Raw genomic sequence first — 21600 nt, 5'->3', positions numbered from 1 at the left:
GTGGAGGGGGTGTGGGGGGGCAGGGTGGAGGGAGTGTGGGGGGGCAGGGTGGAGGGAGTGTGGGGGGGTAGGGTGGAGGGGGTGTGGGGGGGCAGGGTGGAGGGGGTGTGGGGGGGCAGGGTGGAGGGGGTGTGGGGGGGCAGGGTGGAGGGGGTGTGGGGGGGCAGGGTGGAGGGTGTGGGTAGAGTCGGGGAAGGGAGGGGGAGCAGTAGTTTGATAGCTGAGACTGGGGACTCATGGGAGGGAGGAGCACAAAGGACAGAGCCTCCAGGCAAGGCTCAGGGAGTCAACTTGGCAGCGAGACCCAGCCCATTACCCCCCCCCCAACCCGCCCCACGTCTCGTGCTGGTAACTTTGTACAATGATTATGGAAATGTTCCTGGACCAGGAAGTCCTCACCAGTCTCATGACTCGTATTTCAGCAGGGTACCACTACATTGGGATGTTTGGCCAATTATATAAACGAGTGTTTTGGCTTCGTGCGGGAGAAAACTGGTATACCCAGGAAAAACTTACGCGTACAAAGGATGACACTCATATCCGCACAGATAGGATTCCAGAGAACCAATTTTCTGTACGGCCGACCTCCTAGCAACTTTCCAGCCCCAATCTTACAACACCTGGCATTCCCTGGCAGTCTCCCTTTCCAGCCCCAATCCTACAACACCTGGCATTCCCTGGCAGTCTCCCTTCCGCATTACAAACCAGGCTCAACCCTGCTCTTAAAACTTCCATACTTTGGCGAGATCCGGAGAAATTTCAGAGCGATTTGACCGTGGGTGCGATTTTCACGACAGCGTTAACGTGACGTTGATAGAGAAGGTGGAGCTTCACTGCCAAAGGGGATCATCCGAGAGGAGGATGATCCTTGCATTGCTCCGCGGGTTTATAGCTGCAAACATTGTTGTTCATCTGCGTGCGACCCCGGTGTGCCGCCACCCACGCACGCGTACGAAGGACACGCGCGGTCGCCACCCCCACCCCCCACTACACACAACTTCCTCCCAAGACAGGAAATGTACAGAATCAAGTTTTTTTTTTCTCCAAAGTTGGCTATTTTTAGACTCCTCGGTTAAACTTGAAGAAGTCAACTGTTTGGCATAGGCATAAACTCGTACACCTGACCATCGACTCCGTGCTGGAATGTGCACACCTGCCTCCAACTGCCTTTGCAGGCGTCGCCTGTATGTACAGAACCGCTCCGAGCACCGTCCCCCTAACACTGGCACAGAGGCTGCGCTTCCTCTTGTCCTAAAAAGGCGTTCGCACTCTCGCTGTGACGTCACGAGCTGCGTGCTCTCACCACCACCACCCCCGGCCCCCCCCTTCACCCTCGCACCCAAACAAGCTACAGCCACATACATTAGGTCAGTCTCAATAATTATCATATCTACTCAAACACTATTCATAAGGAAGACTTTCCAAATGCTTTAAATTTGTTTATGACTTCACAGCTTTGTGCAAACAAATGATTGAAATCCCCGTATGCTTATAATATTTACATCTCTTTTTTTATCCTGCCTTTGTTCTGCCAATCTACCCTGGTATCAAAAGTATTTTCAGCTTTTAACCTGCCCCCCCCCCACCCCTCCCCAGGATAGGAAGGGGGAGGGGTAACTTATTGAGACAGGCGGCTAGCCAGTCACAATAGCAGCTGAGCATCAAACAGACACACCAGACAGCCATCCACACAACCATCCACACAAGCAACCAGCCGGTCAGCCGGTCAGCAAACCAGCCGGGCAACAAACCAGCCGGTCAACAAACCAGCCGGTCAGCCAACCAGCCAGTCAGCAAACCAGCCGGTCAGCAAACCAGCCGGTCAGCAAACCAGCCAATCAGCAAACCAGCCGGTCAGCAAACCAGCCGGTCAGCAAGCCAGCCGGTCAGCAAACGAGCCGGTCAGCAAACCAGCCAATCAGCAAACGAGCCGGTCAGCAAACCAGCCGGTCAGTAAACCAGCCAATCAGTAAACCAGCCGGTCAGTAAACCAGCCAATCAGCAAACCAGCCAATCAGCAAACCAGCCAATCAGTAAACCAGCCGGTCAGTAAACCAGCCAATCAGCAAACCAGCCAATCAGCAAACCAGCCGGTCAGCAAACCAGCCGGTCAGCAAACCAGCCGGTCAGCTGGTCAGTCGGTCAGCCAGTCAGCCAACCAGCCATCCGCACAGCCAACCAGCCAGTCAGCCAACCAGCCATCTGCACAACCAACCAACCAGTCAGCCACTCGGGTCAACCACAGATAGCCAGCCAACCAGCAAGCCAGCCAGCCCGGCCAGCTATAGCTGGCTAGGCAGGCCAACACTCAAAACAAAGTGCTCATCAAGTGTTAGGACAGCGCACAGCAGAAGGAGAAGCACTACACCGGATACCTGGGTTCAGGAACCAAACCAGCTGACCGACCAGGCTCTCCTCAAGTTAATGTCCAGTAACCAGACAGCCAGGGCTGGAGACCAAACACTGACTGGCCCGTGAGCAGCCGGCAGCCGGCAGCAAGCCCCGTAAGCCCGCTGGGGCCCCGAGCCGGGCAGGTGAGCGAGCGGGCGGCGCGGGGGCGGGGGGGGGCAGGCGTCACACCCCCGGCGAGGTTGGCTGGCTGGGCCCCTGCTTCTTCGACTTGGTCTTTCGAATTCCCAGATATGTAGCTACTGCAACAAAACCACCCGACGTAAGCAAGCACGGCTCGCTCGCTCACTCACTAGCAACGCAGCATGACTTACGTCCCCCAACGCCGTTTAACTGGCACCGTGGCCAAAAGAAGGTGCTCTTGGTCGGCACTGCGTGCACCACATGACGACACGCGCGCGTGCGACCGCATGCGCATATGGAATTACGGCTGTTAAGCTGTTTAAGTCCAAGATATATGAACTGTAAACAATTGAAAAGTCAGGAAACAGCCTGCCTTCCGAAGGCGGTCTGCAAACAGTTAAAATGATGTGAAAAACTTGAATCTAACATCGGAGTTTAACGCATAGGTTTTGGCAGCCAATATTATGACTCGTAGTTGATTTTTGGGTCAGGCAACCTGGATTTTGTGCTGAAGATGGCTGGAAAAGTTTAGTACGAAACGTCGAATTTAAATCGCTACATTTGGTTGGAAGGATTGTGCTTCAACTTGAGCCGAAACCATAATTGGTGCGTTAAACGCAAGTACTCGTTAATGGAATTTTTTTTTTTTTGCCAGACAGTAATGTGGCCTCACCCAAAAATAAATGATGAAACAGAGGAGTGCTGGGAATTCCTGGCACATGGCACAGTGCAACGATTTCAAGTAGAGCCTGCTCGGGATTGGGGTCCTACTCACCGTGTCTGGGATAACTGCCCGATGACCTCAGGAGGAATTGCCTGTATTTTATTTTTTACACGTGGAATCTCTGCATGCAGCTCACGCGATGCATTATGCGGGTGCCGACATTCGGTGTACGAAAGGCACGCCACTAACGTCAATGTGCACAGAATTTGTTACCTTGGACTTTCAGGTCTCCTGGCTCTTTAACTCCGGGCTGTGGACCTTCAAAATGAGAAAACACAATAGTCAGTCGGGCAGGCAGCAGCGGCAGCAGGGGGAGGCTACGCGAAGAAGCACAGAGGTTCAAGGAGTGATTTAGCACCAACCGCCACACACTCTTGATAGCGAGCATTAGGAAGGAGACGTACGGGCGGTCTTGGCACCCGGGGTGCTGGTCACGGCAGGGGCATGTGCGGAGGCGCTCTTGGGAGGGTCCATCGTGACTCTGGACACAAATACCAGGCGGCGAGGCTTCTAAACAGCTGACAGGACCTCTACACACCTGACAGGACCCCTACACACCTGACAGGACCCCTACCCACCTGACAGGACCCCTACCCACCTAACACTTTCTTTGCCTGACAAAAAAACTTCTCAACATGTAGAAAATGTGTCAACAACTCACAACATCATTAACTAACTGTCAAACTGCTTAATCACTGCTTATAACCAGGCACATATTCTAAGCATGCAACAATGCTTAGCACCCTCTCAAAAACACCTGATAAGACCCTTACACACCTGACAAGATTCCAAGATAACATTTGAAATTACCCACAAATTTCTCAATTGAAAAACACACAGCAACAATCCTCCCTACAACAAAACTTAGCAGGATCCTCCTGAAAAAGTGTATTAATATTCACAGTGAGGCTTTCCTGGGTATATACCAGAGGTGGGACAAAGTCATTGTTATGCAAGTCCAAGTCGAGTCGCAAGTCATCAAATTCATGACTCGAGTCTGACTCGAGTCCAAGTCACATGACTCGAGTCCACATCTCATAGGTGGGACAAAGTCATTGTTATGCAAGTCCAAGTCGAGTCGCAAGTCATCAAATTCATGACTCGAGTCTGACTCGAGTCCAAGTCACATGACTCGAGTCCACACCTCTGGTATATACATGTTAATAATGTTAAGAGCACACTTGACAAGATCCCTAAATGCCAGACAAAACTCTCAGCACAGCTTCTGTACAAGCAACAACACTTATTAGCACCTAAAAAGCTTCTGGCAGTTGTTAAGATAGACATCGGAACTCATGCTTTCTTTGGAATAGCTGGAAAAGACTTCTCACGTGGAATAATTTTTGCAGGACAAGGAAAGATTTACCACACTGCACACACTCACAACGCCAAGCAAGCCTTCTGGAACTAGCTTTGAACAAAATCAACAATTCTACCTCAACGAAAAGAGGCATCAGCCAGTTGATATGATTCGGGTATAAACCCAGGAGCTATTATAATATCAAAATTTAAAGTGCCAAAATACACGATGCATTCAATAAAAATTATTGCAATCCTCCCAACCACTAGCAAAGCAGCGCCTCGTAATACCGCACGGTGCGCGCAGGCGGCAACGTTCTGATACACATTCCAACCGTCGTGGCAACATTCCTCGTAAGCGGAGTTCACAATTGACGAGAGGCTGCGTAGGAAATTCTGTTCACGCAGACGAAGGCATCTGCACCGCGGTGTGCCCCACACTCTCAAAATCGGGCAAACCAACGGCTACAGTAAACCACATGCAGTGGCTCCCATCTCTAATGCGGTCAGAACACGGCAGCTGGAAGCGCAGCCGTGCAATCCTACAGAAGGAATCTCTGGCACGCCGAAACCCCGGCACAGACGTAGCTCGGCAACTAACTAGCCTTGCCCACCACTACGCTTGTCTGCACGAGTAGGGCAGCGGGTAAAAATCCACGCCTAAGATGGCGCTCGAGGTTGCGTGCGAGAGAGCCCCATGCGTGTGTGTGCTCGCCAGGGCGCGTGCGATGCTGCCGCCGCTGTTGCCGCCGCTGCATCTCTACCTGCGGCTGAACTTGGAGGTGAGCTTGGAGAAGATGGTGGAGGGGCCGCGGCGAGACTGGGACAGTGCCTCGTGGTCGTGAGAGAGGGAGGGCGATGGCGGCGCGTTGTAGGCCGCGCTTCGCGCCGTCTCGGGCAGCTGGCCCCCGTGCACGGTGTTGCGTGCCGACACACCCCGCGAGAAGTAGCCCGTCTCCGGCGCGTTGTTGTTGATGCTGTGCGTGGACGGCGACATGGCCGGGATGCGCTGGCCTAGGACGGAGCTGCGACAGCACCACCACCGGGCAGATGGGCGAACGCGGGGGTGGAGGGAAACGAGAGGACGCAGAGGGCAGCACCGACCGGACGACAGTGAAAGGGGGCACCGGCGGTATGACATGAATTAAGTGTCGTAACGAGGGCTGCCGCAATATGGCGAAACTATTTGTCGTACGATATAAAATCCATGAGAGTCGTACCTATCAGTGTGGTTAAATATCGCGATTCTAAAATCGCTAATTTTAATTATCTTAAAGGTTTTATATTCCTGAAAATATAAAATTTTCATGCATATTATTCATTAAATAAGTGCTTTTCAAAATGTTTTCTCAAGTAATTTAAAGCATAGCGGTTGCATATCACCATTTACGAGTTCAATAATTTATTTCATCTTATCTTGTGTAACCCACATCGGGTGCATTAGAAGCAGAACAGATCGATAAGTTATAAAGATTAGTAAGACTCGTGGCAGGGTTATGTTGAGTGAACTGCAGTTACAAAACTGTAATCGGACCGGACGTACCACAAATCACAAAAATAAATGCGACAAAGATGCAACCGAAAATTGCATCGTCGCCATCGCGGCAAAGCTTGTAACCGTCGGGGGTTGTCCGTGCCGGGGCAGTTTCTCGACGGGACTCAAAAAGCCCCAGCGTCGTCTTGCCAAGGGGCCCAGAGCTGAAGGACCCCGTGGGGGGTAACCCCCGCCCACCCCCCACGGGCGTGTGCAGGCGACCGGCAGTTGCGACGGCGGCGGCTTACTTTGATCGTGGCGGGGCATCCCGGTCCTCGATGCGCTGCAGGGGGGTCCGGGAGGGGCGGCTGGCTGTGGCTGGAGACACGGTTTTGTAATGGCGGATGGGGCGCGAGGTGGTGGGTGGGATGGAACCGGAGCTTGGGATGGCGGCAACAGGGGGGCTAGATAGCCCGCGGCGCACCGCGAACACAAACGTGGAAACCACGCGCAAAAAAAACCGAGGGGAGAAAATAAACGTGGCGGTCAGCACCCACGCGCGCACACGGGGAAAATAAAAACACGATGCTCACGAAACCACAAACACTACTCGGTTGCGGCCATGGCTGATGATCTAGAGCCAGGGCAATGAGTCGATTAAGTTGATTAATCAATAAATATATTAAAGCAACTACTTTTTTTGTGGTTGATAACTCGGGCCCCAATTAAAAATGGCAGTTGACCTCTACAAGCCACGCTCGGTGTCACTTGCGTGGTGATGCTGATGACATCACCAAGCCCTGCCCATCACCTCCGGTTCAGCAGCACACGTGGGAGAAGAGGCAAGACTTTTTGTAACTATTCATGTGTAATCCGATTCATTGTGTAATCGAGCTGATGATTAGTACAGCAATCAATAACGTGTCTAATCGGATATAGCCCAGACCCCTTTTCCACTTTCACATCTGAGCCATGCTAGCACGGGGCCAGGACAGCTCGCGTGTTTTTCTACTGGCTATTATCCGTGTGGAGCCGGAAACAGAGCCGTGCTACTGGTCTCGCATAACATCTGACTCTGGCTCGGGGCCCAGCTGGACTGGGTGTGGGGAAATTGGTTTATGCAATGCTTTCGACGTGCGTCTTGATGCCACACATTGCACGTGACGTCCGCGGGCATGGCTAGGCAACTTGCTTAGAACCAACACCACCCCCTCTAATGGAGGTCTCATTCATAACATCCCACGCATGGAAACGTCACAGATAAAAGGGGGACAAAATGCCAGGCAAATAATAAAAATAAATCAATGGCACAAAGGCAATGCATATGCTCAATGAAGAATGATGGTACAGCTGCATGGAGATGGATTCGTGTTTACGCAATGCAGAAGCACTCACCAAGCCCTGCCGGGTGTTTCGGTGTGTGCCAAGGGATATGGTGGGTGTGGTGTCTCTGATCTCCAGGCAAGGGGACACGTGACAACATTGCACGGTGCCTGTGGGTACGGTGCCTGCGAGTGCAGTGCCGTGCTTGCGAGCGTGTCGTGCGGTGCCAGCGAGTGCAGGTGCGGAGGTTCTCCACCCACCCGGCGTCCTTGCCGTTGTGCGTGGAGGGGTGGCGCTCGCCGCTGCTGCGCTCGCAGATGTAGGTGTTGCGCCGGATGATGCTGCTGGGCGGCGGGGCCGCATCACTCTGGAACCCACAACGAGCACCTGAGTCCTGGCCCAGGCTCCGCACAACTGCAGAGCGCGGAGCCCTCGCGCCGCACGCACTCCGCACGCACTCCGCACGCACTCCGCACGCACTCCGCACGCACTCCGCACGCACTCCGCACGCACTCCGCACGCACTCCGCACGCACTCCGCACGCACTCCGCACGCACTCCGCACGCACTCCGCACGCACTCCGCACGCACTCCGCACGCACTCCGCACGCACTCCGCACGCACTCCGCACGCACTCCGCACGCACTCCGCACAAGCGCCGCCACGTATCTGCGACGCGCCGTTCCTCGAAATTTCACAAGCGGCTCTCAACGCCGCACTCCTACCGGTCTCGAGTGCCGTCGATAAAGAGGCACTCTGGCGAAATCGCTGCGACGACGCGCCAATACGTTGTAATGCGTCAATGCGGTGACGTTGCCACAGTGCTACAGCGCCACACTTGACTGGGGTACGTGAATAAACATTTTCAATGGTGCCAGACTACTGCGTGGGACACACAACCATGGGATTCATCTGCAAGGGCTGTTTGTTTTTTGGGTAATGCTCACAGGTTAGAGGGACCGAACCACTGAGGTCCTGGGTTTGAATCCAGGTTTTGGCCGTCCTGAGATTAAACTAGGATTGCAATCTTAGTCCAGTCACCGATATAAAAGTTGGTCCTATGCTTTATTTGGATGAACGATTGGTTTTACCGTCGCTAGACGAACATTACTCTGTGTGGCAGGGCGAGTGAAAAGTGCCGCCCCCCTTACTCTGCAGATAAGAGGTCACTTGAAGGGGATCTCACAGAAGCAGCATTGCGATATCCGCTGTGAGAGCCGCGTGCAGAGAAGCGAGCACGAGCGCGAACGTACGGTGGGTATGGCGGACGCTTTCTTGCGGTTGGAGCTGGGCGTCTTGGTGGGACTCGTCTGCTTGCCCAGCAGGGGGCTCGTGGCGGGGTCCGTGCGCCTCGTGGACGTGCTCGAGTTGGCCCAGCGCCGCGACGTTGCGCTCCCTTCGGTGCCGCCGCCGCCGCCGCGCTCCAGCTCTGACGTGTTCGTCTGGCTGCGCCGGATGTACGACGTCGACGTGGGGATCGTGAGGCCCGCTGCAACAAAAACAACAAAAATCGGGACACGGTGGGCGTCGGGCAACGCAGATGAGCAAAATCTATAAAACTTGTTTTTATTTTACCAGGTAAGGCCCACTGAGCTGCATAGCTCTTTTTCAGAAGCTATCACAAATGATAACTCAAACGAAGTGGCTAATGTCGAAATGTATAGCAGCCACATACTCTAAACGCATGTTGATTATAAATGTGGAGGGAAAAACCCGAAGGACCTGGAGAAAAATCCACGTGACACTGGGAAAGAGACACGCAAATTCCAAATATACAGGCGGTCAGGGTCGGGATCGAACCCACAACTACCAGGCGAGGTAATTAAGATCTCACCACTGTGGCGCCCCCCAAGCACGGGGGGGGGGGGGGGGTATAAACACAGACATTCAAAAGCACTGCCATTGGTTGGAATGAAGGTCGGATGGACACAACGTTACCAAGATCGGGACAGGGCACTGTGTGGAGGGAATGGGCACTCACGGTTGTCGTTGGCACGCTGCCGGTTCTTCTGGTTGGTGGTGACGCTGCGTTGCACTCGAGAAACGGAGGGAGAGGGGGAGGGGCCCAGGCCCCCACCTCCACCCTCTGTTCCCCCACGTAGCTTTGGCAGCGAGAGGGTGCTCCCCGACCACGAGTTACGGCCACTCTGTAGTAGCCGTCAAACACAATTGCTATCAAACAACCAAACACACAAAGACAAATATCCCCCATAAAGGCTTTTAGCAGACTGTTGAGGCAAGTGCTGTTAAGCGAGCATCTATGAAGGCCAGCATGGCACACGAAGGGATGGGTGAGCCAGCACCACATCCAGCCGCCTTTGTCTCCCCAATGCTAATGTTTACACACTGCACCAAGTACTCACTTAAAGCCGAATTGACAAAGGGGAGACCTAGGACCGGTTCAGATGTTTGTCACTGGTGTTGGCCGTGAGCAGGAATCAAACTCGAGTCAATGGGTATGTAGCGCAGTGTGCTAACCACAATGCGACCACTCCCCACAATCACACGCACACACTTATAAAACTCACACACAATCACATACAAAAATACACAATTACGTATGATGGTCTCAGGCTCCAAATCGCTCTACGCACGTTCCCAGCAGATGGCACATCAGCCAGCGACATGCCAGATCAGCTGCCACTGATCGTTCCATGAGGGTAGTCGGCCAATTAACATCAGCCTCTCCCTAAAAGCAGCATTATTCATTACTCGCTAGTGTTGCAGTCTGGTACTGAGGTGGGGTTAACTGGTGTTTTGTTTTTCTAGACAAGCGGATACACAAAGACAAAGATCCCCTGTGTAGTTTTAACGGACTTTAAGAACACACGACACACTATACACACACTACCAAAGACAAATACAAAGATCCCCCCGTATAGCATTTACATACTTTTGGGGCAAGAGTTATGAGCAAGCATCTATAAAAGCTGGTGCGGCACACGAGGGGGTGGGTTGGCCAGCACAACGCCTGGCCCCCCCTTTGACTCCCTAGTGGTGATGTTTAAATATTGCATCAAGTACTCATTTGAGGCTGCGCCGACCTAGGGGAGGGCCCAGGACCAGTTCAGATAATTGTCACCGATGTTGGCCGTGAGCGGGAATCAAACTCTGGTCGCCGGGTTTGTAGCGCAGTCTGCAAACCGCTACACCAGCGCATTACACAATCACATACACACACAGCTCCGCCAACCTCTCAGCGGCTCTTGTACCACAGCAGACACTTACGTCGGGGCTCTTGTTTCCCAGCAGAAGGTACGTGGCCATGATCTCATCATACTTTTTTGCAGAAAGAGATCCCACAATCTCATCCATCGTGTAGCCCATGCCAATCATTATCTCTGCCACACAAAACAACACGTAGAGCAACGCGTCAACGAAACCGAGCTAAACTGTCGGTTTAAGTGACCGGGCTTCATAACAGGGCGTCGGTGTGAATAATTACAGATCAGCACAGTCTACGGTGCCGGTGCACATCGTTACAGATGTAACCAACTCGAGCACGTTTGTGTGGATCGTTTTATACAAGCCAGTCTAGTGCGTCAGTGTGGATCCTCGTGAGATGTAACGAGTCTACAGTGCCAGTGTGGATCGTTAAGGACGTACCGGTTCTAGTGTTCAAGGTGGATAATTTTCGATGAGCCCGGTTTAGATTATCATTGTGCATCCTAGCAGAAACAAAGCGTCTACAGTGCCAGAGTGAATCAGTAAGAGATTTGAAACCACTCTAAATAAATGTACTGTGGATTTACCGATCCTTTTCTGATCGTTGATGTCCAGCTCGGGCTCCTGGTAGGGTTTCAGCTCGTCCTCCTCGTGACCCACGTTCATCCACCTGTCGCGCATGATTTGCTGCACAGGCGCGCGTCGCGCGGGCATACAGGACACGCAGGCACCACCGTCACACAATCCCTCCGGCACTGAACATTTAACACCGGGGGAGGGACGAACGATGCATCCGTTTGTTGTCGGTTGACCAATCAATGGTTACGCTCGCGACACACGCGTCTGACCGTGACCGAATCTGTCATTTTTCGATTTGTATACATTACACTCCATTAGCCGACGCGACCCGTGGCTGGCCACGTGGCCCAGTGGTTGAGCAAGCAGCTCCCAATCAGACAGGAAGGTCGGAGAGTTAAAATCCCGGTTGTTGGCTTTCCTAAGCCATCATTTCCTTGATAAAAACAAGTGACAATTTGTGGGGAAGACAACAGAAGCAGTCCAATGGATACTCGCCCCGCTGCCATAGGAATGTGGAATTTCCACCTCTAACTCAGGGCTGTAAACTGGTGAGATGACCATCACCTCAATGCTCAAATGAACAAGAAATCCCTTTAACACGCTGTAGCGACTAGAGGCATGAACATGTTAAACCAAGGAATCGATTCCTGAATTGAATAAAACTGTAAATGTATCAAATAGTAGGGACAATGAATCATTACATGCCTAATTTATAGAACTCATCATAATAATTAGTCAAAGGCATTTTCTTTCAATGACTAAAAAAAAAACCTTTCATCCGGCAGTGAAACGTACGCTTGTATGCACACTCAGGATAACGTCGCATTATGGACCGTTTTTCGATAATGTGAATTTACGTAGCGTCTACATTCGACCGTACCTCAACGATACTGCAGATAACAGTGGGAATATTTATTTTAGAGAGAGACAGAGGTCATAGGCAGAAGGGAAGAGGAAGGTCTTGAGCCTGGCCTTGAACAGCGGCAGGAAGTCAACAGCACGGACATCTGGGGGATGGGAATGCGAGTCTATGGGGGCAGCAGTGGATAATAAGAATGTCCAGCCGACTAAGAATGTAATAATTAATGTATTCAAACATGATGCATGCATTAAATAATACGTGTATCAATTATTAACAATGTAAATGGTATGTGCATTTATGGTAATTGCCCCTCAAGCTGATAAGAGTGAGCAGGACAGGGAAAAGAAAACGAGCCAACACACAACACGGGCAATGCGGCCGAGAGAGCGTGACAAGGTCAAAGAAAAACGCAATCCCACAATCGAATGGTGACCTCAAGTGGCCGGGGGGTGCGCCATGAATCATTATGTCTGGTGGCGACCTCTCAACGCTGCGTGCGCCAACCGATGATAACACGACATTTAGGGGTGGGACGTTCAGTTGGTCGAGTGGATTAAAAGACAAAGTATTGAAAGAACTACTCTGTGGTCGGTTACTCAGGCCCCTTTAAAAACGGTTGAACATAATGCCTCCTGTGAAGGCGGGAACACCCCACGGCCGATTATGTCAATGACGTCTCCAAGTCATTCCCATCACCTCCTGTCCGGCAGCACACATGGGAACAGAGCAGATACGTTTTTTTTTCCCCGAACTATCTTCTTGTTATCCTACGAGGGTCACGTAATGTAGGGTACAGATAGGCCAGCTCCGAACAAGACCCATGGTGCTGCTGCTCGCGATCAACAAACTCAAACGAAAGCCTGCAGTGTTGATTGTCAAGGAGATAGGGGCCGAGGGGCCAGGAGGAGGGCACCGATCTCACCTCTAGGCTTCCCCGCTTGATTGGATTGAGCACCAGGAAGCGCTTGAGTAGATTCTCACAGTCGGTGGACATGTAGAAGGGGATGCGGTACTTGCCGCGCAGAACCTTCTCCCGCAACTCCTACACAACCAAGAGTTGAATTCACTCGCGACCCCGCGGCGTGTGCTCGCGACCCCGCGGCGCGTACACGACCTACAACGCTCACTCACTACCCCGTAATATACAAACACCCACACACAAACCACCGCGTGCCCACACAACCCACATCATGCGCTCATTTAGAAACGTGTGTTTAGAGTATTTGGCTACTGTAAGTTTTCACATAAGCCACTTCGGTGAGCTATCATTTGCGGCCAAGCCACTTCTGACCTGGCCAAAAATGACACTAACCATTGCCCTGGTAAAATAAAAATTAAATGACCCTCAACACACATGCATGCCACATGACACACACCACTTACCCACATCCCATGTACACAACGCACATTTACTCACTACCCATAGCACGCACACACAACCCACACCAGGTGCTCACTGCACCTGCCCGTGTCCTCATCCCCCACCCCCACGCACCTTCAGGTTCTGGCCGTCGAAGGGCAGCGACCCGCTGACGAGCGTGTAGAGGATGACTCCGAGGCTCCAGACGTCCACCTCGGGCCCGTCGTACTTCTTGCCCTGGAAGAGCTCAGGCGCGGCGTAGGGGGGGCTCCCGCAGAACGTGTCCAGCTTGTTGACGAGCGTGAACTCGTTGCTGAAGCCAAAGTCGGCGATTTTGATGTGCATGTCCGCATCCAAGAGAAGGTTTTCTGCCTGTAGACGGCCAACATCGTCATCGTCATCATCAGTTTGTGTCTTCGTCCAGGCTTGTCGGTGTTAGTCGCGGTCAGTCACGCGGTGGTATTTAGTGGGTGGTCGTGATCATCGTCACGCTCGACGATTTTCGTCTACCATTAGTCATCGTTGACTATGGTAAGAAAAGAATCCTTCGTTAACGAATGTTTTCGTCAATCACTGCTTCCGATAATGGAATTAACAGAATATTTTTTTTTACTTATACTGGAGGAATCCGATAAGTTATAAAGCTCTTTTGCATAAATTTCCAGTAGGGGAGGGTAAGAACGTTACAACAACAAAGAATACAAAACACGACAGTAGTGCAAAGTACAGGGAAGGCAAACAAGTCACCCAAAAACATACAAATAAAACTAAACCATCTCTTTCCCACCAGGCAAAGCCCACGGAGGTGTTAACTTATTTTTCAGAAGCGACCTGGCCACAAAATAAAAGTTCAGCAAAGTGGCTTATGTGGAAATTTACAGCAGAAAAATTATCTAAATAACACTGCAGCACACACAGCCAATCACAGATTACACACAGCGCCCGCGCACAGCTGGTTTAACCACCAGACCAGCTGATGCCAATGGCGATAAAGTCGATTATTAGTGATACGAGTAAGTTAATCATGCTGTGCTGTCAATATCTTGCAGTGAATAATGCTCAGACGAGCTAAATTTCAGCTGGGTTTGTTTTGGGTCAGGGGACCTGGAAAATATTCCACATCTGGTGCAACACATCCAGTATACCACCTCTTATTATTGTGGCTACAAGTTACAGTCACATTCCTGGGCGCCAAGGTGGCAAGATGTTAACTACCTCGCCTGGTATAAAAATGTTGTGGGTACGATCCCGACCCTGAGGCCTGTATATTCGAAGTTTTCAGGTTCTCCCCATGGTCGTGTGGATTTTTTTGCCGGTCCACCGGTTTTTCCCTCCACATTTAGAAACATGCTTTCAAAGTATTTGGCTGCTATAAATGTCTATGCTGAGCTATCATTTGTGGCCAGGTCACTTCTGAAAGAGAGCTAGACAGCTCAGTGGGCCTTGCCCTGATAAAAGAAACAACAGTTTAGTTTAGTGATCCAGCCAACCAGCCTACCCGGAAAATGTCAGTGAAAAATTAAGCTCTGCCCGTGCATTACATCAGCCATGGGAGAGAGCTAGACTGTGAGCAAACGCACCTTCAAATCCCTGTGCACAATGTTCTTCTGGTGACAGTACTGCACAGCAGACACGATCTGTAAACACAGCAAAGGGGCCACAGGATGACAGTCATGAGATGTCATCTCAATGCTGTTACACGGCTGCGATATGACGTCCGCCGGACTCTTGGACACCTTCCCAGCTTCCAACTCTGGCAGCACGGCGGAGGGTGAAAATGATTCAAGCTTAAAAGTAAAATTTTGTTTATCCAGGTGAGAACTCAAGGAGAGCAGGATCATCTCTCGTTTGCACCGGTGACCCGGGTCACCAAATATAATACAATTAATAGCATTAACTAAATTACAGCAAATAAACATTCAAATTCGGAGCAAAAACAAACCAGAGTTCAGAAGAGTGTCAAGAGTCAAGGGATAGGTTAAGGCATGAGGAAATAAGTAAAAAAACACACAGGTCACACCTAGCAAAATAAATCAAGTGGAAGAGGACCACGCACGTCATGAGACACAATGAGAGATAAGGAAGACATTTTACTCTAGAGAGGGGTCCCAGAAATGGGTGCAAAACGCAGAGGAATATAACAGAAGATACGGCAGCAAGATGAAATCACAGAGTACGGAGCAACTGAGCAAAGGAAGGAATGGAAGTAAATTGGGAGGTGTATGTGTGTGTATGCGTGTCAAACTTCTTTTGCACCATACGTTGCAAATCGTGTGGGGGAAGGACAAAAACGAAACACAAAAAACATTTATAAAGAAATTCGTTTTCAATCTAGATTTAAAAGTGCATAGCTGGTGGGCTGGGGGCGATTCTGTTGCCCAGCAGTGGGAAGTTACAGACTGTCAACAACTACACCAGCAATGGGCACGGTTTGGACATGGGGCGGCAAGGTGGCCTCACCTGCCGGAACTTGGCACGCGCCTCCTTCTCCTTCATGCGCCCATGTGCCACGAGGTAGTCAAACACCTCCCCTGGGCGGCGACACACACACACGCGCACGTCACATACACACACGCACATCACACATACACACACATGCGTGTCACTCATGCCGCTCGCAGGCAGCGACTCGCACGGCCCGCCGCCCTCGTTGGAAACGCAACTCTCCGTGAGCTCGAACACACAGGGGGCCCCATTCATCGGAGTATCAAGTGTAATGGCACCCCTCATTAAAGTAGCACACAGACATGATGATTTTTAACTGTACAAGGTTAAAAATCAGCGTGGTCTCCATTCACGGTTGTAGTGACTCCAAAGTCTAAAGAGGCACCCCTCTTGTTAAAACTTAAGATTTCCCTGTAAGTTGTTGGGGCAAGTTCTGTTAGCTAGTACCTATTAAGGCTGGAATGGTACATGGTGGGGTGGGGGGTTTATTTGAAACAGTTTACCTACACAATCCCTTGAGATTGAACATCTCACACGCAAGCTTCTGACGGCCAGCACCAGTGATGCTTACACACTGCACAAGTTACATACTAAATTTGAAAAAGGAGTTGACATATGCGAGCCCCCAGGACTAGTTCAGATAATAGCCACCCATGTTAACCGTGACCAGGAATGGTACTTGGATAAGCCGGGGTTCGTAGCTCATTACGCGAAAGCATTTTTGCCATCGTTCCCCACTTGCGAGACGCCACGCACTCCGCAACGCATTCCTCCATGCTGCGCCATCATTGCACGAATGTGGTCAACACGAGGGACCCGATATGCTAACCAATTGCCCATAATTGCTGCTGATGTTGCGAGGGCTTCCCCCTGGATGAACGTGGCCTGTCGGTGACACTCACCACCACTGGCGTATTCCATGACCAGGTACAGCGTCTTTTCCGTCTCGATCACCTCGTAGAGTTTCACTGCCGCGCACAAAAAAAAACCCAAATAGTCACGTAGCTGAATACAGCTCCGGTGCATTACAGGTAACCGCGACGGCCAATACGCAAAGGTGCGTGTGAGCGAGCGAGCTTCCCGACAGAAATAACGACACGCAAAGGTCGCTTTACAAATGTTAGGATGCCACTACTTCCATCGATATGCCTCGTGTGTATGTTATGTGACCACCAAATAGCCTTGTCTGGACCACCAACTCAAAAGAGAGCCGAGAGCATAGCTGGATTATTTTTTAGACCAGTAACTCAAAAGAGCTTAAATTATTGCGAGTGTGGCCGTCCCTTCAGGCAGCAGTGATGCAATGAAGTTACCGATGTTGGGGTGATTCAAACACTTCATTATCCTGACTTCTCGGAAGAGCTGCAACAAAAAAACAAAGAGCGTTTCCATCATTCCTGCTGACAACGCAAGGTAAAAGAAAGCTACAAAGCAACTACCAAGGCAGAATGCAGATAGAGTCTAGAGTTCAGAACGAAATGCGCACGTACCTTTTGAAGGCTTGTTGGGTTCAGCTGAGTTTTATCAATTATTTTGATGGCCACCTACAGGGAAGAAAGGCGACAACTGTCAGCCACGAGGGTAGAGCTCCTGGTGACGATGCAAAGAGCGTCATTTATACACAGGGAAGACAATGTCTACGATAAATCGCATCGTCCGTTTTGTAAAATACAACGATCAGCGTCCCTCATTTAAATGTGTATTTTATTGACAAAATACGTACGAATTAACAAAAGCACGATAATGAAGGTTCTACACAAATGGTCGTTTGCCATAAAAAAAATCTGTGCTTTGTCAAATGTTTGCCGAAGTGATTGACAGCAAGGTGGTTAGATGACCTCATCATTTTCGTAGCTCAATTAATGGAGTTCATTATTTCTTGTGTCAGTGACAGCACCCGTGTTGTTAGCAGCACAGACTGTAAAGTTGCAATGACTATAAGACTTAGAGCAGGATTTTGCCGAACAAGCTTTGGTCGAATACATTTTAAGTAAGCTACATATGTACTGATGGAAGTACAGTACAGCAAAACACAAAAACGACACAATAAAAAATACCTAACAATAACTAGGCCACGGGAAAAGGATGGAGTGTTATTCGTCACGTCGTCAAAATGTATATTGGATCGTAACGTGAAAAATTACATCATAACAACCCAAGTACATGGCCGAGCAATCCCTTTGAATTGCCGTGAAGTGACACGCTGTCGCGGTGGAAGGTCTCACCTCTCTGCCGGTGAGGATGTGTCTCGCCAGCTTCACCTTGGCAAAGTTGCCCTTGCCGATGGTCTTTAGGAGACGGTAGTTGCCGATGTGGGGGAGCTCCTCCCCACACGCGATGGAGCTGCGACTGCGGGAGCCATTGACTCGCAGTGACTTGGAGGATGGCGTGTCAAAGCGGCCCTCCATAGACAAGTGCTGCATTCACACAAAGACAAAGATCCCCCGTATAGCCTTTATATAGACTGTAGGGGCAAATGCTGCTAGCGAGGATCTATGAAGGCCGGAACGCGATGGGGTGGGGGTGGCCAGCACCATGCCCAGCCATCTTTGTCTTCCAAGTGGCGATGTTTATGCATTGCACCAGGAACTCATTTGAGGCCGATTCAACCTCGGGTAGCCCTAGGGACTGGTTCAAATATTCACCACTGGTCGTGAGGGGGAATCAAACTCGGGTTGCTGGGTTTGTAGCGCAGCTCTCTAACCACTGTGCCACCGCTCACCATGGGTACACCACGGCTACACAGCACGTTGCCAAATCATCACCACAATACTACTGCAGCATCCCAGTACACAGCTGCAGCATCAATACGACACTGCCACAGCATTGCCACAACACTGCCAAACCGTAAACACTACACTACACCACAGCATCAACAACGATGCTACCACACAGCATTATTATCACCATAACACTCCCACAACATTAAAACATCAACACAACGCTACCACATTACCACAACACTCTCACAGAATCAACAACACTACTGCAGCATAACCAACACTCCTGCAGCATCAACAATGCCATGCCCATAACACTACCACACAATCCCCCACACCATCACCATAAGTCTACCACATTACCAGCACAATGACACAATCACTACAAGACTACCAGAGCATCACCACTATCACACCATAAATACAACCCAACCACACCATACCCACAAAACGACCACACCATCTCGACCCCATAAAATACATCAAAATAACGCATACCACACCACTAATACACCACGACCACTCACACCGAAATGATCACCATCGATACACCATATTTGTGCAGTTTGTGGTCCTTCCCCTGCATCTCCGATTAGCACGGTTGGCTACGTAGGGTGCTAAAGAAGTCAAACTTACAACCACACATGCATTTACACCATCCCCAAAGTCATCATCACACCATCACCTAACCCATCACGACATCGCCACTTCCATTCCCAACACCATCACCACATCCCTAAAATCATCACCAACGCGATACCCAACATCAACACCAAATCACCATCTCCACCCCACCGCCAAACCATGATAAACATCAATACCGCACCATCATCAAACCACGGCAACACACCAACACCGCCCCATTCATACATCATCCCAACCCCATCACCACGGCGTGTCCCATCACGGGCCTTGCATGGCCGCTCTGTGAATCCCATCGGCGCGGGGGGGTCAAAGGTCGGTGGAGCTGTCCCGTATCCGCATCCCCACGGGGAGGGGATAGGCACGGCAGCTCCTCCTGTCTCCCTGTCCCTCTCTGCATCGCGGCTCTCCATGTATCCCCTCGCCTCTGTCTCCCTACCCCTCAATCAGTCTTTTCCGTTCCCTTGTCGCCTCGTATCCAGCTCCTCCGTCGCCGGTCTCTCGCCATGCATCTGATTGAATCTTCACGTTTTTGACTTCTCTCCCCGCGTCTCTCTAACCCGTCCCCCTTTATTCCTAATCCACGTCTGCCCGTCTCTCCACAAATCTCTACGCGCCATTCACCGTCTCCCAATTTCCCTAATCCCCGTGTGCAATACCATGTCCATGTGTATTCCTACCTTTGTATCACCCCGCTTCCTCTTAATCCAACCGAACTCCCGTGCCCTCCCCCCTACCCCCACACGTACCTCTTCCTTTCATCCACAATATATGTTGGTCTTCGTACCTCTCCCCCTGTTATCTCACCGTCTTCCCTAGAATACACGTCTCCACGTCTCCCCCAGTTACCACCGTCTTTCATCCCCCCCCTTGCATCGCTGTCTACCCCAATTGTCCCCATCAAAAAATCTCCCTCGACCAAGTGATTCCCCACGTCCCCGTCTCCCATTGTCTCGCCGTCTACCCCGTCCCGATGTCTCCCCCAGCTACCCCCAGCATACCCCACCACCCCCCAGCATCTCCCCCAGGCAACCCGTGACTCCCCATCGAGTAGCCCCGTAGTCTCTTCCTCGTCGTCTACCCCCAACCACCCCAACCACCATCGTCTCTCGGTGCAGCCGCGGCCCTGACCGTGCCCGGGCCGTGGGGAGGAAGGGGAAACCCGACAACGACGACGCTGCCACCACCACCACCACCGCTGCGTCTTGCGCCACGATTCGCCATTTAACGCCACCTCCCCCCTCCTCTCCCGTGCCCACAGCTCCCCCGCCGGGTCTCATCGCAAGCTCCCTCGCAAGGGGGACGCGGCCCAGAGCCTCTTTCGCCTCCTTCGGCGTTACTCGAGGCCTCCACCCCCCACCCCCTACCGCCCACCACCGCCGCCCGCACGGGGCCCGGTCCCCTTTGATCCCCGCCCCGGCGGCCCCCGTCGCCGCCGCGATCCCCTCGGTTCCCGCGGGGGCCCCGGCGCTCGCCTTGGGCTTGAGGTCGCTTCCCGCTGCTGCGGCGGCGGCGCCACGGCCCGACATCGCGTCCCGTGCCGCCTCCTCCTCCTCCTACACCACCACCACCGACGACTCCTCGACGTCCCCGCAGCCTCCTCCTCCTCCTGGTCGTGGTCGTGCTGCTCGGCGGTCGCCGTCGTCTTCGTCGTCTCCGCCGCTCCTCTCCGGGGGCCCGCGGCGGGGGATCGGGGCGGGGTCCGAGTGGGGCCCCGGCTCGAGATCCGGTTCCAAGATCCGGGTCCTCGTGCCCCCGCCCCCCTCCGCCCAAGGCGTTTAAATGTCCCCGCCCCCCATCTACCACCCTCCCCCCACCTACCCCCGCCCCCACCTACCCCCGCCCCCCATCTACCCCGCCCCGCCCCCCACCTACCCCCACCCCACCTACCCCCACCTACCCCGCCACCCACCCCCATCTACCCCGCCACCCACCCCCATCTACCCCGCCCCCCACCTACCCCGCCACCCACCCCCATCTACCCCGCCCCCCACCTACCCCGCCTACCCCGCCCCCCACCTACCCCCACCCCACCTACCCCCACCCCAATCTACCCCGCCCCACCTACCCCCGCCCCCCACCCCACCTACCCCCACCCCTATCTACCCCGCCCCCACCTACCCCCACCCCACCTACCCCCACCCCCATCTACCCCGCCCCCCACCCCCATCTACCCCGCCCCCACCTACCCCGCCCCCCATCTACCCCGCCCCCCACCTACCCCCGCTCCCCACCCACCCCGCCCCCCACCTACCCCCGCCCCGCCCCCCCCACCTATCCCCACCCCCCAAGGTGTTTAAATACCCCCCGCCCCCAACCATCGCCCACCCCCACTGGATCCGGTTCCTCACGGTCCGCAAAAAAACCCGGACGGGATCCGGATCCAACCCGGCCGCGAGGCGGAACCGCCGTTGTTTTTCCTGAGCGGCGCAGGGCGCGGCCGATTGGCTGCCGCCCGCGGAGACGTCACGCCCCG

At 52.5% G+C, this 21600-nt stretch overlaps 1 protein-coding gene across 4 annotated transcripts; it reads right to left on the bottom strand.

Annotated features, from left to right (window-relative positions):
- Window positions 1-1532: 1532 nt before the first annotated feature.
- On the bottom strand, window positions 1533-20864 carry LOC144723554 (MAP/microtubule affinity-regulating kinase 3-like). 4 transcript variants are annotated; one of them, XM_078602392.1, is made up of 19 exons: window positions 20600-20864; window positions 17988-18179; window positions 17253-17306; window positions 17076-17124; window positions 16665-16730; window positions 15778-15848; window positions 14898-14954; window positions 13453-13689; window positions 12880-12999; window positions 11104-11203; window positions 10580-10692; window positions 9333-9498; window positions 8605-8840; window positions 7613-7719; window positions 6338-6493; window positions 5320-5580; window positions 3661-3737; window positions 3470-3514; window positions 1533-2651 (listed from the first exon to the last, which is right to left on the bottom strand). In XM_078602392.1, the coding sequence occupies exons 1-19, from the start codon at window positions 20651-20653 to the stop codon at window positions 2575-2577; spliced, it is 2238 nt and encodes a 745-aa protein (XP_078458518.1). In that variant the 5' UTR covers window positions 20654-20864; the 3' UTR covers window positions 1533-2574. The 4 variants fall into 4 exon arrangements, with proteins under 4 accessions (XP_078458518.1, XP_078458519.1, XP_078458520.1 ...); XM_078602393.1 differs by having other exon boundaries at window positions 1533-2648; XM_078602394.1 differs by lacking the exon at window positions 3661-3737.
- Window positions 20865-21600: the final 736 nt, after the last annotated feature.

Source organism: Lampetra planeri, chromosome 18 (assembly GCF_965212315.1).
Source record: "Lampetra planeri chromosome 18, kcLamPlan1.2.h2, whole genome shotgun sequence".
NCBI classification, from domain to species: Eukaryota; Metazoa; Chordata; class Hyperoartia; order Petromyzontiformes; family Petromyzontidae; genus Lampetra; species Lampetra planeri.
Note: the sequence above shows the minus strand (reverse complement) of the source record. Positions and strands in the feature narration are given on the sequence as shown.

Coding starts and splice junctions, on each gene's coding strand:
- LOC144723554 (XM_078602392.1), bottom strand. CDS start 20,653: ATGTCGGGCCGTGGCGCCGCCGCCGCAGCAGCGGGAAGCGACCTCAAG. Junction 10,693..11,103: donor CAACGATCAGAAAAGGATCG/GTAAATCCACAG, acceptor TTTGTGTGGCAG/AGATAATGATTGGCATGGGC. Junction 2,652..3,469: donor AGGAGACCTGAAAGTCCAAG/GTAACAAATTCT, acceptor GTTTTGTTGCAG/TAGCTACATATCTGGGAATT.